At 40.7% G+C, this 13,976-nt stretch overlaps 1 protein-coding gene across 4 annotated transcripts in view; it reads right to left on the reverse strand.

Annotated features, from left to right (window-relative positions):
• The window catches only part of Spri (Src homology 2 domain-containing protein sprint), a 268,054-nt gene that overhangs the window by 158,296 nt on the left and 95,782 nt on the right, over nt 1–13,976 (reverse strand). For all 4 annotated transcript variants that reach the window (XM_078187231.1, XM_078187232.1, XM_078187233.1 and 1 more), the window contains one exon: nt 4,924–4,997. In XM_078187231.1, the coding sequence (XP_078043357.1) occupies nt 4,924–4,997 (74 nt within the window). The remainder of the gene's footprint in view (nt 1–4,923; nt 4,998–13,976) is intronic.

Here is a 13,976-nt window from a genome sequence, read left to right on the forward strand (position 1 = left end):
GGGTAGAGCGGAGAGGTAGCGGACAGGGCGAACATTTCCGGCGCCGGGTGGAAAAAGAGTCGGGTCTGGCGCGGCGTTTCGCGGCGGGGTGATGAGAAAAATGGAAATTTCATTCGCGTCAACAGCGAGCGATACACGGGGGGCCGGGAGAACGGGGCTTTCCGGAGCGTAACTCGACGCGCACATGTCGTTATCGGGGCCCGCCGCCGCCGCCGAGTTTTTCCGTATCGAGTTGATCCTCTTTTTACATCGTTTTTCACGCGCGCGCGCGACGGCCGCCAATTTTACTCCGGACTTCAATGAAAAATAATTCCACCGTGTCCCGCGTGGAATTTCGCCGCTGCGGAGAGGAATTACCCTGGTGCCCGCGCGCGGACCGAACGAGCCGCGGCGTCGCGAGCTTCGAATTCTAAGCGGGAGGGGGGGGGGGGGGGGCCCTCTCTCGCGGAGCCGGTTTCTTTCAGAGGAAACTGGGAAATTGGACCTTTGATTTTCTTTTTTCTCCCGGAGACTTTTCTTTCGTCGAACTCGCTGGAATATGAATGAGTCGCGCGGCTCCGATTACCTGCCGGCGAACTCGAGACCGGTGATCTATTTTCGCAACACTGGGTTCGAACGAGTTTCCGCGGCGGTTTTTATTCGTCGATTTTAATCGCGCCGACGGCGTTTCCCGAGCACTCGATGGAAATGAGAACGGAAAAGACTGCCGCTGCTGCCCCGTGAGATTATAATTTATATCTTATTGGTTATTGAACGGTTCGATGATTTTCGATAGTTAACCCTTTACGCTCTAAGTTATTCTAAGTAACAAGTTTCAACGATTCTTTAAATATAAATAAATATCGTTAATTTAGTACTGCAACCTTTTACTCGAGGGCTCTGGATTATCTCTAATTTTTAAATCAATTAAATAAACCTTCAGTGATTTTTAGTATAGTTCAAACCAATAAAAAATATTAATCTTATAATTCATTCTGAGGAATCGAAAATTGCTTTGTAATTAAAAGTTACCCCTAAAACGATTAAATAAACCTTTAATAAATTTTAATCTAGTTCAAGTTAACAAATATTTCCAGTTTTATAATTCGTTTCATATAATTGAAAATTATTTTATAATCGAAAATTCTATTAAAGAATTCATTGCACGATCAAATATCATTTCCAATTTTTTGAACAAATTTTAATTCGAATTAAATTCTACTTCAAGTCTCGTCATTATTTGAAAATTCCTAATAATTTCACTGTCCACTGCATATTTTAGAAATTGTAGAAGGATAAATTCGCCTAATTTCAAATTTGGCGAATTCCAAGTATTATAGCACACCCACTGGCCAGGTGCGGCATCATTCTAACTATAACGCAACCAATTTAGTTGAATCGCGGTGGACAGTGTGTGATGAGAAGGAAGGAAAATTCGGTAACGAGCTCTGGCTGTTAGAGACAAAAAGTGGCTCGTTACGGTCTCGCAGATATCAGAGGAGCGCCTTGCAGCTTGCCGGGGGATGTTTCTAAGCGGCAAGAAACGACAGCCAGCTGCCAGGCGAAAGCGATTACGCATAATATTATAGAGCTGATCCCGGACACATGCCGCGAATTGGCTCGTTTGTACGCGGAAATGCTAATTTCTCACGTATTTATTGTTTGGCGACGAGCCGCCAGTCTCTCTACCTTTCTGCGTCTCTCCTCTCATTTTCTCACTCTTTTACTCTTTCCTTTTCTTTTCGTATTACTCGCTTTTTCGAACTCGGCCTTTTCTCTATATTTCTATCTGTATATTTCTTTCTATTTTTCTCTATTTCTCTATTTATTTCTCTCTGTATTTTTCTCTCTATTTCTCTATTTATTTTTCTCTCTATTTCTTGATTTATTTCTCTATTTATTTCCCTCTGTATTTTTCTTTCTATTTTTCTCTCTATTTTTCCTTCCCCTCTCTATTTCTCTATTTATTTTTCTCTCTATTTCACTATTTATTTCCCTTTCTATTTTTCTCTATATTTCTGCCTCTATTTCTCTTTCTATTTTTTCTATATCTTTCTCTCTATTTCTCTTTTTATTTTTCTCTCTATTTTTCCCTCCCAATTTTTCTCTCTATTTCTCTATTTACTTTTCTGTCTATTTCTCTATTTATTTTTCTCTCTATTTCACTATTTATTTCTCTTTCTATTTTTCTCTATATTTCTGTCTCTATTTCTCTTTCTATTTTTCTCTGTATTTTTCCCTCCCAATTTTTCCCTCTATTTCTCTATTTATTTTTCTCTCTATTTCACTATTTATTTCTCTTTCTATTTTTCTCTCTATTTCTCTTTCTATTTTTCTCTATATTTCTCTCTCTATTTCTCTTTCTATTTTTCTCTATATTTCTCTCTCTATTTCTCTTTCTATTTTTCTCTATATTTCTCTCTGTATTTCTCTTTATCTCTAACTCTCTCCGTCTCTCTCTTTCTCTCCATTTCACCCTGACCTCTCCTCCATTCCTCTCTCTCTTTCCAGAAATCCGGACGAAGATTGATGCGGTCCGCGCCGTGAAAATTCTCGCCGGCGAACTATTCGAATTAAGAAAGGGTTTCGGTCGCCGGGAAACTTTTGCCATTAGACGCCCGTCCATTAATTTGTAGGTGTTTCGCTACAATACCTGCCTGAACGCGCTACCATACGGCGGCCGGATAATTGATGCGCACCGCCTATGAATTTCTTTCGCGATCTCGGGCTCGTTCCGCGAAACGAAAGCCAATAAACAAATGGTCGGAGTCAATTAAAAGCGTGACAGGTTATGTCAGGTTTTCGCGTGCCGCGACGTTTACATCGAAGTAGCGTACGCGAGAAGTTTGAACTACATTCGCGGATCATTAATCACTGTGATTTATGCTCGTTACATTAATATCTTTGCGCGGGGTGGACATCGAGCTCGCAGAAAAATTGCGGAGGTGGTTCTTGGATAATTTGACGAGCTTTAATGGAGTGAAAGGAGTGCGTTGTTGTTGTTGTAAAGGGTAATTTGAAGAATTAATGTTTTGATGAATTTATGAAGAATATTGGAATATTTACTTTTAATGAAGAATATTGGAGTAGTAAATTTTAATGAAGAATATTAGAATATTAATTTTTGATGAAGAATACTAGAATATTAACTTTGGAGAACTAATATTTTGAGGTATATGTTTTCATGTAATAAATAAATATTAAATGAATAATGCTAAAAATATCGTTAGGGAAACAATACCACGTATATTATGTATATCAGAATTTTGTACATGATTGTTTAATTCAAAATTCATTTCAAGTATTCATAAATTACATAACCTAGACTGTATTATAGTATCAATCGCATGAAATAGGTTATGTGACAGATACAAAAACTCCAAGAATTTCCAAATAACTCAGTGAAATATTTCCCAATGTAATTGCACTTTAATTATATAGTAATTCGACTGCGTTATCATTCAATTATATTATTCACACCTTAATTCAATTTTAATCAATTTTAATCACGAGTTCAATTCAAATATAATACAACTGAAATGCATTTCTATAAATTACAGACGAGAATTTTAAAGAAGCGATAATTATGAAATCTGTGTTATTCTTTTGTACGTGTTAAATAATTCTGAAATAATTCTAAAATAATTCTAAAATATTTTTAATGCGTTCCGAGAGATTCTTGTTCACTCTCTCCTATCCCTCGCGATCGAAATAACTTCGCTACGATACGAAAGAGACATAACTTGCAGACGTTTCTCTCGAAACCGACGTTTATCGCCGTGGCGTTCGCGTTCAACGGGGCGCAATTATTCGACGATAACGATTAAAGTCGGGCCTCCGTAGGATCGCCGATCGAACGCCGACGCGACCGGTCGCGTCTCGGTCGTCTGATATTACCGAAAGACAGGGCCGAACCGGAAATGGCAGTCGACGGGAACGATTTAATAACAATCTAGGGACAGCGCGGTCGCGGCGCGAGCGGAAATAAAATCAAGAAGGCGGCATAAATCGCGCGAACGAGCCGGCCGCCTCGCAATAACGTCGAAAGTTGGGCGCGCATTTAATCCGACTAGGCGGCCGTTATACGGTGTCCCATATACCATCGCGGATATTGTAGGCGAAGTCGGCCATAGATCACCCAAGGGAAGCCCTTACGATATGGAAATTATTCGGCGCGAGACGGCCGCGAGAGAAGATTTCCATCATAAATTACGTGGGACTCGTGATTTAGCCGCGGTCACGCGAAAAGGGGGTGGCTAACGATGCTTGTTCGACGGCGCTGTCCACCCCGGGTTCGAAAGACTGCGATCTATTGGCCGTGACGCTGGGAACGCGGACGCCTCCTCGGCCCTTAAAAGTACCGCGAAACCTTTACGGTCGTGCGCTATATAGGGTGTCCCAGAAATCTCGTCGCGTCCGGAGATGAGTGATTATTCGGGTTAACCCTTTGCACTCGAATGGTGACTCTGAAGCACCACTCAAAATTACTCTATCACGTCCCGAGATAATTTTTATACGTACAGAGTATAGTATAATTAATTACAAAAATTGTACCTATAACTGTTATATAAGTCACGAATCTCAATTTCATAAAATTCTTTCCATTTTATTAAATAAAATAGAATATAATAAAACAAAAAATAATAGAAGCCAGAAAAATTATTTTCGATTCCCAGTTGCAATGGCTTCGAATTAAAAGGCTTAATACAGTTATATACAATAAATTATATGCAATATTGCACGCCATTAGCTCGGCGATTTTGAAAACCATACGTTTACACTAACTCACCCCCAATTTTCTGCTGCTGTAGTTCGATTTTTTATATAGCGCGACGAACGCTATCGAAAGGGTATCGCGCGGAGGCGATCGAACCGATCGGCACGAGGAGTAGCCCCCACCCCTTGCTCTTGACCTCGAGAGGAAGAAGAGAAAGAAGTACTCACCGGTCGTAGGAATTCGGGGTCGTGCAGAGCTCGCTCAGCATGCAGTCCAAATCGGTCGCCAGGGAATTAAGCAGCTGAAAGAGAAATAGAAGGGAGTTAGGGGTTGCCGGAGCACGATCCGTTTTAGGGAAACCACCGTCGAGCGCATTTAACTATTTAATGAACACGCTGTGCCCGGGGTTTCGGTACAGAATCTGCTCGGATGACCCGAATCTCGCGAATCTGTTCGATGATCATTCAGAAAGTAATTCGAACTTACGGAAATAAATAGAAGGAAATAGTAAGAAATAAAAAATTAGAAATATCTTATGTTTAAAAACACCCTTTGACCTCTTGTAAAAAGAAATATGCTTGAGAAATATTATTCAGCTTTGTCAATAATCTAATTGTTAATTTAGGGCTTAATATCCATAAAAATGTCAATGCATGTCTAGATAATGGTTATGTACATGAGGGTGCATCTACATCAGGGTATTATCATAGGGTAATATAGGATATTTTCTTTACATAACCTATTTAGAGGCAATAAATAATAAAAATGCTAATTAGTTTCACTTCAGGTGTTTTTCTGAATTTTAAAATAATTATTAAGAGTTGAAATAAATCTTAAATCTCGAGGGTAGTTTTCGAAAAGAACCCTTGGATGACCATCTCACCCCCGTGAAATATAAAATCAATTTTATATACAGCAACTTTGGAATAACATCGCGTCTATTGCAGTCGACTCCGGCGTCTTCTGCAAATTAGCGGGACCTGTGAAACTATTACATGCTGACAACGTGTCATTTGTCATAGGTTAAAATTACGCAACAGGGGCGCACAGCTATTAGGCGTCCAACAGCAGAAATTAAATTCAATTATCCGGCTGCGTCCCATTAGCGAAACATTGTCATAATGTACCGACTGGTATTACCGTGTTGCAGATGACGACGCATCGGCCACCTGCAATCGCGTTGATCCTCAATTAAACGTGTCGCAGGGAAACCGCGTCGTAAAATCTAGCCGAGCAACGCTGAAGCTAGCGCTGCTCTAAGCTTGCGGTAACTAAATTCGTTGATGCGAAGCCTGGAGCCGCTGGTTGGCTCGATCGTCCCGCGTCAGCCATACTCGCCTCCCATTGGTCAGCGTTTTTCGTTAATAACTCGCAAACAAAACCGCGGATTGCATCTTCGTCAAGGAAAAAAATTCTTCAAATGACCTCAGGAATGTCTCCTCAAAGTATCATAATTTTGAGACACCCTGTATATTGTACCTCGTATAAACCAATATTACTTTGAACTTACAGGTGTACAATATGTACAAGTTCTGCAGCTATAGTATGATTATAATATATATCAAACATATAAGTAATAAATTCAGCGTGATAGATATTATAATTGTTATTAATATAATAGTAAAATAATAGTAATAAATATGAAATATTATAATTGTAATTAATATAATAGTAAAATAATAGTAAATAATAGTAAATAATAATAGTAAAACAATAGTGAATAATAATAGTAAATAACAATAATAACAAATATGAACAAATCTCGATTTTTCAGAGAATCGCGTCGCGACACGTTGCGCAACTATACCGTGCCGTAGCATCGAACGATCTCGACTGCAGAAATTCGTAGAAACTTAAAATCTCGTCGCGATGTTCATCGGGAGAAGTTCTCGCGGAGGTTTGTTCAGGAAACTGAAAGAATCCTCGACGAAGTTTCTCCGGCACTTTATTCTAAAAGGGCGAAACGAAAGTCGAGCAGAGGGACCGAAGTAATTTCGAAGTTCCCTTGACTTTGTACTACGTGCGCCGGGTAGTGAATCATTCATAGCGGGATTGAATCGCTTGATTTCAAATGTTAACCCTTTCCCTGTCGAGTGGCGACTCTGTGGCGCCGCTAAAAATTGCTATACTATTAGTCAAAATAATTGTAATAATTGTAATAATTGAGATAGTATCAGACTCGTTTATACATTATTTATTTCCGGGTATTTAGAGATATAAATAACAAGTATGGTGTTAGTTGATACGGTAGCTCAATTTTATATGCATAAATTGTAGTAAATCATGTAAAATAGAAATATGAGAGATCAGAAAAATATGTTTAAAATATAATAAGCTCGGAGATTATAAAGTAAGTTTAAATGACTCATTGAGAAAAGTGTAATGAAGCAAAGTGAGCATATTTTAATTAAATAAACAGCTTTTGAAAAGAGATGTAGTTTTATACATACACTTAACCCTTCACACTCGAGTGGTGACTCTAATTAAAATTGTCCTGTACCTCACAAAATAAATATTTATAGCAACAAAGTTTAATTTTAGAAAAAAAATGTTAAAAATGAATTTGGTACAATTTGGTACAATTTGGTATAATTTGGTATATATAAAAATGCAATTCGTCGCTTAAAATACAGCGCGCCAGAAAAATGATTTCCGATTTACAGTTAAAACGGCTTCCAGCGCAAAGGTTTTCCATACGCACCAGCCTAACAGAATCGACGAGGATCGTTGGCCCGTCGACTCAAGAAAGTTTTAAACATTCCAGTCCTCCCGAAAGAGGCCGGCGAGCGTAACTTAATCCTCGAGGCGCGGCGCCGCGAGCTCTCTCCACATTCATCCTGGGATCCCGGGATGAAAAATATATTACCAAATTTCATATTCCTTTGCGAGGGAACGGTGTGTCTCCTCGGAAGAAAGCGGAAAGGTTTCTGGAGCATTTGGGGAAGAAACGAGGTTTGCGCCGGTGTATCCCAGGGAACGCCGGCCCCGGCGCCGGCACCGGCGGCCGCTCCTCTTCCTTGTACATCGAATCGCCTGCCTTCTGTATTTGCATTGCATCACGGAATCGGAGCCCGGAAAATTAGAAGGTTTCCCATCCGGAGGCAGTTTCGTAAAGTCAATATTGAACGTGGGAGAAGACGTCCGATAAAGTTTCGCGCAACACGCCCGGCGAAATCGACCGGCAGTGCCGAACGTCGAAACGATGTTAGAAATGACTGACGGATCGCGTTATACATATCTTCTGTAATATACAGTCTGTGTCATAAATCGTCGTGGTAGTACTGTTTTTAGAAAACGATTTTTGGAGGCCGAATAGGGTTGAGGAAATATAGTAAATGTATTTAGCAATATATAAATTTTTAGTAATATAATAATATTACTATAATATTTATGTAATAATATATATCATTATTCTGTTACTTTGCGATTAGCATAGGAGACAATCGGGAAAAATTTACTATATTTATTTGAGTATAACTAGGGCTCAGGAAAAATAGTAAATAGAATATACATATATATATTAAAATAGTATAGAGAAATAAAATAAAATATATTTCATTAATGCTGTGCAAATCTCGATTGATTCTCGACTCGAATTCTTATTACAAATGTTAGATTAATAAATGTGAAATTAGTACACACATTAACATTAATTTACAGTTTACGACAAAAATACCTTTTCTCTAATATTGCTGTTATTTATAATAAAAGAAATGCTTTATTTCTTTATCTGAGCCAATAATGAACATTTTAAAAACTGCGTCTGACATTGATACAATATTAAAATTAATAAAAATTAAAATTAATGAAAATTAAAATTAATAAAAATTAAAATTTATTAAAATTAATTCTTTTAAAATATAATCAATAAAAATATTCATATCTCTAACACCATTATTGACAAAGATATTTAAGTGTCAACGTCTAAGAGAATCACCCGGTACACTCTCCTCCCGTGGCAATTTGTTATCAAAGGCGGGGGATAAATGTCAAAGTGAAGGGTGACTCGAACGACCGGGGGATTAAAGGCATCAAAAATAATTCTCTCTTATTTGGAGCATCAACGACGTTCATAATACACGTAATTAGACGAAGAGCGCGCTCTGCTGTATTAATCTCGTTCAAAGCAGCGAACAATTTATCGGCGCCGTGACACTCGTTTATGAAAAAAGTGTGCTCCGAAGAACCCGAGTATTACTTTCGACGCCGGTGATCCCCCGGTCGAGTGGGGAGATTTTTGTAATAAAGTAACTTCCCTCCGCGTCTCGCGCGCGCGCGATCAGAACAGGTCTCGAGGAACTCTTCTTCGTAGCTTTCGTTGCCGTGGTTCGCCGGTGAATCTGTAAGCGCGTCGTGCTTACGTATTATCACGTAACGCCTTGACATTAATACCGGATTATGCAATTGCTCCAGCGATTTTTGCGCGATTCATTGTACCGTGAATCATTCGCCTTTCGATCCATTCTTCGCTTTTTATTGCTTCGCCGAAAATGCCTGAAGAATTGGTCATAAAATTTCGAATCGACTTCATAAAATTTGGAATCGACTTCCGACAATTCCCAACAAAACCACGCGCGCCATTCCCCCGTAACGTACACTTTCGTCCAAGCCACCTGCGAGACGGAATCCTTCATTCACCGAGGCTCTTCTCCCGCAAGAGCTCCGGTATCAAAGTAACCCTGATCTTGATTAAGCTTCCTTAATTAAACGCAGCACACCGAGTCCCGGAATCGAGTTCATCCGCGTCGAATTAACTCTCGTAGATCCAAAAACCCCGTCTCCCCCAACATACAAAACCACCCCCTATTTCCACCCCTGGATGAAACACCGCGCGGTGATAGCATCGGACAGGAGCCGTGAAAAAAAAAAAAGCGCGCGCGCGCGACGAGCCTCTCGGCGAGATACAATGACGCGTTGTTGCTTGTCAGCAGGGAGACACGGCTCTGGCAGGGGCGGATATGAAAATTTCAGAAACAGTCTGAGATTTCGCGGGCGAAGGGTGCGCGACGTGCCACCCGTGTCACAACGCGGCTCGATGCCCGTATCGACAGATTGCGGTCCGCGACGCAACGGAGAGGGTCGCGTGCGGCAGGGTGAATCGCAATTACATTCGCGCGATGACCCTTTAAGGTCGGGCCCCGCCCGCCAGGGTCCGCCGCCGTGGTATTTAAATTGCGCTCGGAATTGTCCGTCGCGTCGCGCTTTAAATGCGTTATTGCCTCGTTTAATATCGGCCGCGGGACTGCGGGAAGCGTTTCGCGAGACAAGAGTCAACAGTTGCGCGGAATAATTCAACTATAGCGTCTGCCGTAAGTCTTTTCGGAGGTTATGTGCGACAGAAAATATAGAGGACAGGGCGCGGGCAATTTATATTTTAACCCTTTGCACTCGAGTGGTGACTCTAAGGCATCGTTAAAATTATTCTATTTCATTGCAAAATAATTTTTGCAACAATAAGGTTTAGGATTGAAAAAATTGTCAAGTAGTAAAGCTGTTGGCAAGAGTCACAAGAATCAATTTTGTATGCATAAAAATTGATTTTGTTAAATATTTAACAGAAAAATTATTTCACAATTAAAATGGCTCCGAGTGCAAAGGGTTAACATCCGCAGTTTAGTCATAACTTTTCCATTGCTGCTCGGATAAATAATTGTACAGTTTGTGCCGATTAGAAAGTACAGAATCGTTCAATACTGCTTCGCAAACAGCAAAATCGAGAATCGAGCACTATCTACCATTCTGAAAATATATTATCTGCACAGAAATTATTCTCCGCAACCGGAACATTATCCTAATAATTACGGAAGCCCGATATTATCGTTTCACCGCGCGCTCGTAGCTGCAACTGTATCTTAGGATTCGATGCGAGGGTGCTCCATTATCAGATAACGAGGCAGGAGCAACTATCGAGTCATTATCGTTGCCGGGAGAGCATTAATTCTCTCTATACCCGCGCAACGGTAGGAGGGAAAAAAATAAAAGACAATTCGGTAGCGAGAGCGCTCGGTTATTGCGCCACCCTTTTCACGGGCACCCCCTATTCACGGCTTTAATTACGCGCGGTCATTGTGCGATCCTGTATTAATGCCGACAGAGAGAGAGAGAGGGAGAGGCTCCGGTGGAATTACATAAATAATGAACGGAAAGCAAGTTCGCTTTCGCGAGTGTCGCGCGCGGCTGACGGACTTCGGAGAAGTTCGCGAAATAGGAGGCGCCCGGGTCGGTAAATAATTTCGTTTGTGCGGAGACGCGTTGAAAGGGTTGCAGCGAGCAACCGAGCGAGAAGATTGTTAATTCTCGATCGGGAACACTTTCGACGTTTTAAAATTAATATTAACCAAATTTGACGATCTTAAAGTACTTTGGCTTAAAACTTCATATTAAAAATTGTTGTAATATATTCTTGCATTAAGACTTTATTAATAAATATCTGAAATATTAATGATTTTCCTGCCATCGATATAATTCACTGTTCTTCTACATATAATGTATTCTCATTGTTTAAATATCGCGCTAACACTCATAAATCATCAATGATTATATACAACCATTATACTTGCAAGTAACAACTAATATTATAATACTTAATAGGTAATAATATAATTCAATTAATATAATTCAAACGTCATAATTATGACGTTTCAATACGATCGATTGCGCTTAACCCTTTGCACTCGAATGGTGACTCTCATGCACCACAAAAATTATTCCACCGCGTTCGAAAACAATTTTTATAACAATAAAGTTTAGATTTGGGAAATTGTTGAGTAGCGAGACTGTCGCAACGAGTTGCAAGAATTATTTATATATTTCGGAGAATATTTAGAATATTTCGGACGCATAAAAGTGCACAATTTATTGCATAGAATAGAAATACTATGGGCCAAGGAAAATTGTTTCGCATTTACAGTTGAAATGGCTTCGAGTGCAAAGGGTTAATATCCGCCCTGCGTGGCAGTAAACAATCACGCGCCGACCGTGGACTCATTGATTATTAATCCGTCCATAAATATAGTCACCAGGTATAGTCACCAGGTGAGCGAAAACTTCTAACCATGGCGGAGTGATGCACGTAATTCGAGGATATTTGGCTCGCGCACGAAAGCTCATGTATATTCGGCGTGAGTCACGCGGGCAACGAAGCATGGAACCCCATAGGACGACGCCGCGGTTAGATATTCCGGCTGTCGAACCTTTGCTAGCAAGGCCGATGGAAATCGATGGATTCGGTAAACCGACGCGGAGAGAGAGAAAGAGAGAAAGAGAAAGAAAGAGAGAGAGAGAGAGAGAGAGAGAGAGAGCTGAGACAGGGACTCGAAATTTCCCTGTTTCACCATTAGATGGTGGTTGTACTTTCAACATTCTATGGAATTCATTTCGTGTTAATCACGAAAGTGAAAAATTTAAAGAAATTATATAAACATAACCTGTAAACGGCGCGTGTCCCTCTTTCACGCCCTTCTGAACTAAATAATAAGCACCACCACTGGACCAGTATCGCAAGAAAAACATAAAGATATTATGTGTTCACTACCATACATTCCTCCAGTTTTTTCAGGAACATTATTAAAAAACTTCAAAACTCGAAATGATAAAAATGCTTTACTTTTTGAGAATCATTAATAAATGTGCGTGAATCGTTTCATTAAAGTTATCGTTTCAAATCAAACTCGTGATTCTTTATTGCTTTAAGTCATCTATAATACGTTTAGTTAATTTTGAAAATGGTCCAAGTCAATTCAAACTTTGAAAACAACATTTTTGTACAAAATTCGCACAAAAGTTTCATAATAAATTATAATAAATTTCATATTCATAATAAATTTCCATTATTTGAGACTAATAAAATTCTAAATAAAAATATCGCATAATGTAAAAATATATTATTATGCAATTTTATATTATGTATAATATAAAAATATATTTTAATTTATGCAATTCATTAAATATCTCGAAACAAGAAATACACGACTCAGACCACTTTCACAATTATGGGCACGAATCCTCGTCGAAAATCGCCGAGAATCGTGGAGCGAATTAAAGATCCACGGCTGTGCATATACTGTACATATCCGCGAAAAATGGCGGCCCGGAGTCTTCGCGCGTCCCGCGACTCCCGTCGCCGGGCGGGATTTAATTAAACAAAGGACGGAATTGAATTAAACGCGGCCGACAACGGGTCCAACGTGTTGCGCGGCAGCGGCGACCGGTGCTGATTGGATCTAATCCGTTTAATTCAGGGAATGAGTTTCAGCGGGCCATTTTAATTCGAGCACGGACGTCGCGCAGCGTTTGCTCTTCTTCGTTCTCTCGCGCGCGCGAGCGCGGCGCCGCGGGAGGGGTGGCAAAAACCACCCCACGGGTTTCGCGTAGCTTAACGATCACGGGGAAAAGAGATCCTCGGGAGAGAGATGAGAGAGACAGAAAGATATATGTACAGAGAGAGAGAGAGAGTCTACAATACGGTTATTAGGAATTCCGCGCGATGCACGCCGCGAAACGCCTTTTGTGCAACACTCCCCCTCCGGTTGCAAGTTGCAAGCTAATGGAACGGGGAAGAATGGCAGTTTGTTGAAAGCGAGCGACGAGATGGATTGGCAACGAGGTGACTGCCGGCTAGAGGGGGCTCAAAGTATCCGCTGGTACAGAGACCCTGTACCACTCCTTTTCAGCCTTTCGGTATTCTCAGTGTCTGCCGATTGGTTTTGCCAGAGAGGCGCGTTCACGTTTTTCCTATTCTTTGCCGTTCGCTCGCCATTAGGCAGATGGAAGACGCTTCCACGGGATCCACCTGTATTCCACGGAGTCCTCTTCCCTCCGATCCGCCGCGGAGACCGTATTACAAATTGTTTTCCGCTACTTCGGCGTCCTTTACCCGGACGCTCCCCCGTCCCCCCGGCAAAATGTTCCCGGCTTTCTGATCCCGTGCGCCGTCGAACCGATGAAACTCTGTTGTCCGACCACCGCGCGCCGCCACGAGAGATCTCGTTCGATTGTCTCCCGTCTACCGATACGCTACAATTTCCCCGCCGACGCTTTTGTCACTTCGGATATTGTCCGTTCGGATACTCGGGACGCGTTGCGATCGCGTGGAAATTCTTGATGGAGCGCATTTCTTGAAATAGTATCTTCAGGATACGAGAACGATATGGTCTTTGTGAACCGAGAAAATTCTTTGCTTCGTTTTCTCCTGTCTTTTAAGGATTTGGAATTTTTAAAAATCGTTTTTGCTTTTTTTATTTAGTAAGGTAGACAGTTTGTTTTCAGAACTTAATTAATT

The sequence above is a fragment of the Augochlora pura genome, chromosome 7 (genome assembly GCF_028453695.1).
Source record: "Augochlora pura isolate Apur16 chromosome 7, APUR_v2.2.1, whole genome shotgun sequence".
Classification (NCBI taxonomy): domain Eukaryota; kingdom Metazoa; phylum Arthropoda; class Insecta; order Hymenoptera; family Halictidae; genus Augochlora; species Augochlora pura.